This window comes from Eurytemora carolleeae, unplaced genomic scaffold (genome assembly GCF_000591075.1).
Source record: "Eurytemora carolleeae unplaced genomic scaffold, Eaff_2.0 scaffold347, whole genome shotgun sequence".
Classification (NCBI taxonomy): Eukaryota; Metazoa; Arthropoda; class Copepoda; order Calanoida; family Temoridae; genus Eurytemora; species Eurytemora carolleeae.
In genome coordinates this window covers 157976-159109 of record NW_019396270.1, presented here as the reverse complement: position 1 = coordinate 159109, position 1134 = coordinate 157976, and the positions used below count along the sequence as shown (strand labels likewise).

General features: G+C 30.9%; 1 protein-coding gene across 1 annotated transcript in view; it reads right to left on the bottom strand.

Moving 5' to 3' along the window:
- LOC111699846 (histone deacetylase 1) overlaps positions 1-494 on the bottom strand; it is a 2467-nt gene extending 1973 nt beyond the window's left edge. Inside the window, exons 1-2 of the mRNA XM_023470588.1 lie at positions 391-494; positions 43-147 (exon numbers count right to left, since the gene is read on the bottom strand). Of these exons, the coding sequence (XP_023326356.1) occupies positions 43-147; positions 391-462 (177 nt within the window). The 5' untranslated portion in view covers positions 463-494. The remainder of the gene's footprint in view (positions 1-42; positions 148-390) is intronic.
- Between the last annotated feature and the right edge of the window lie 640 nt (positions 495-1134).

Below are 1134 nucleotides of genomic sequence, written 5' to 3'. Positions count from 1 at the left end.
GTGTTGAAAAGAAAATATTCGGGTAAAATTCAAATGACAAACCTGAGTGGCCTTATGAGGCCTGTAGACCTCCATCTTCCTGTAGAGTCCATAGTTCAACAGAAGATTGTGCGTCATACGCATCCGGTGGGGCTTCATGGGGTGGCCCTGTACGTAAAAATGATCAATTATAAATATTTCCAAATTTAAATTTTTTCTGGGCTTCATTGATTATAACCGTTCAAAAGTTTTGACTTAACGATATTCAGACTGAGATATTTTTAAGATTGACTGAAACTAAAGACAATCTGAACTGGATCATAATAATTCTCGGTTTAAGTCTCGAGGTTTAAAATTTCACCTTTTCGCATTTTGGTAAATCATTTTTTCGTGAAGAAGTGAAAAAAGTACCTGTCCATAGTAATAGTTTCCTATATCTGAATCGTAGTAGTAACAAACTTTACTTTTGTTGTGCTGTTGCATTTTTGGTCTAAAAACAAAAGTATAAGTCAAAAGAAAACAAAAACATATTTGTTTTAACTATTTATAAATCCGTTAAAAAAAAGAAAAATTGCTGACAATCTTTCAACTATATATTATTCACACAAATTAATTATTTAGTTGGGATAAACGGCAATTATTACGAAAAAACAGTGGAGTCCGCTATTCCTCTCCAAAACCGGCGGGCTTTGAATCCTAGTAGTTGGGAGCATTCGGAACACCACACAAAGCAGGTAGAGCCGGGCCAAGCCAAGCGGTTCCATATATTTCAGGGGAAGTAATTACTTCAAATAAAAACTATTTCGCGTTTTACATTAAAAAATATTATTTCAAGAATTATTTAAAATTAAATAATTTTAAAATGCATTATCCCTGTTTATCAAAACATTTTTTATTTTACAAAATGTCGTCGTTTTAATAAAAGACGGCATCGAAATGGGTGCTATTAAGCTTGAAATATTGACTATTTGAACTATTGGTCGTTTGAATTATTTGCTCATTTGAATTATTAAAAAAATATTTCAATTTTTGAGCCGAATAATGTATTAAATTCGAGTAAAAAAATATAGTTCAAATGAGCAAAAAAATTTAGTAGAAATGAGCAAAAAATAATTGAAATGAGCAATTTTTTACAGGGATCTCATAAATATTATG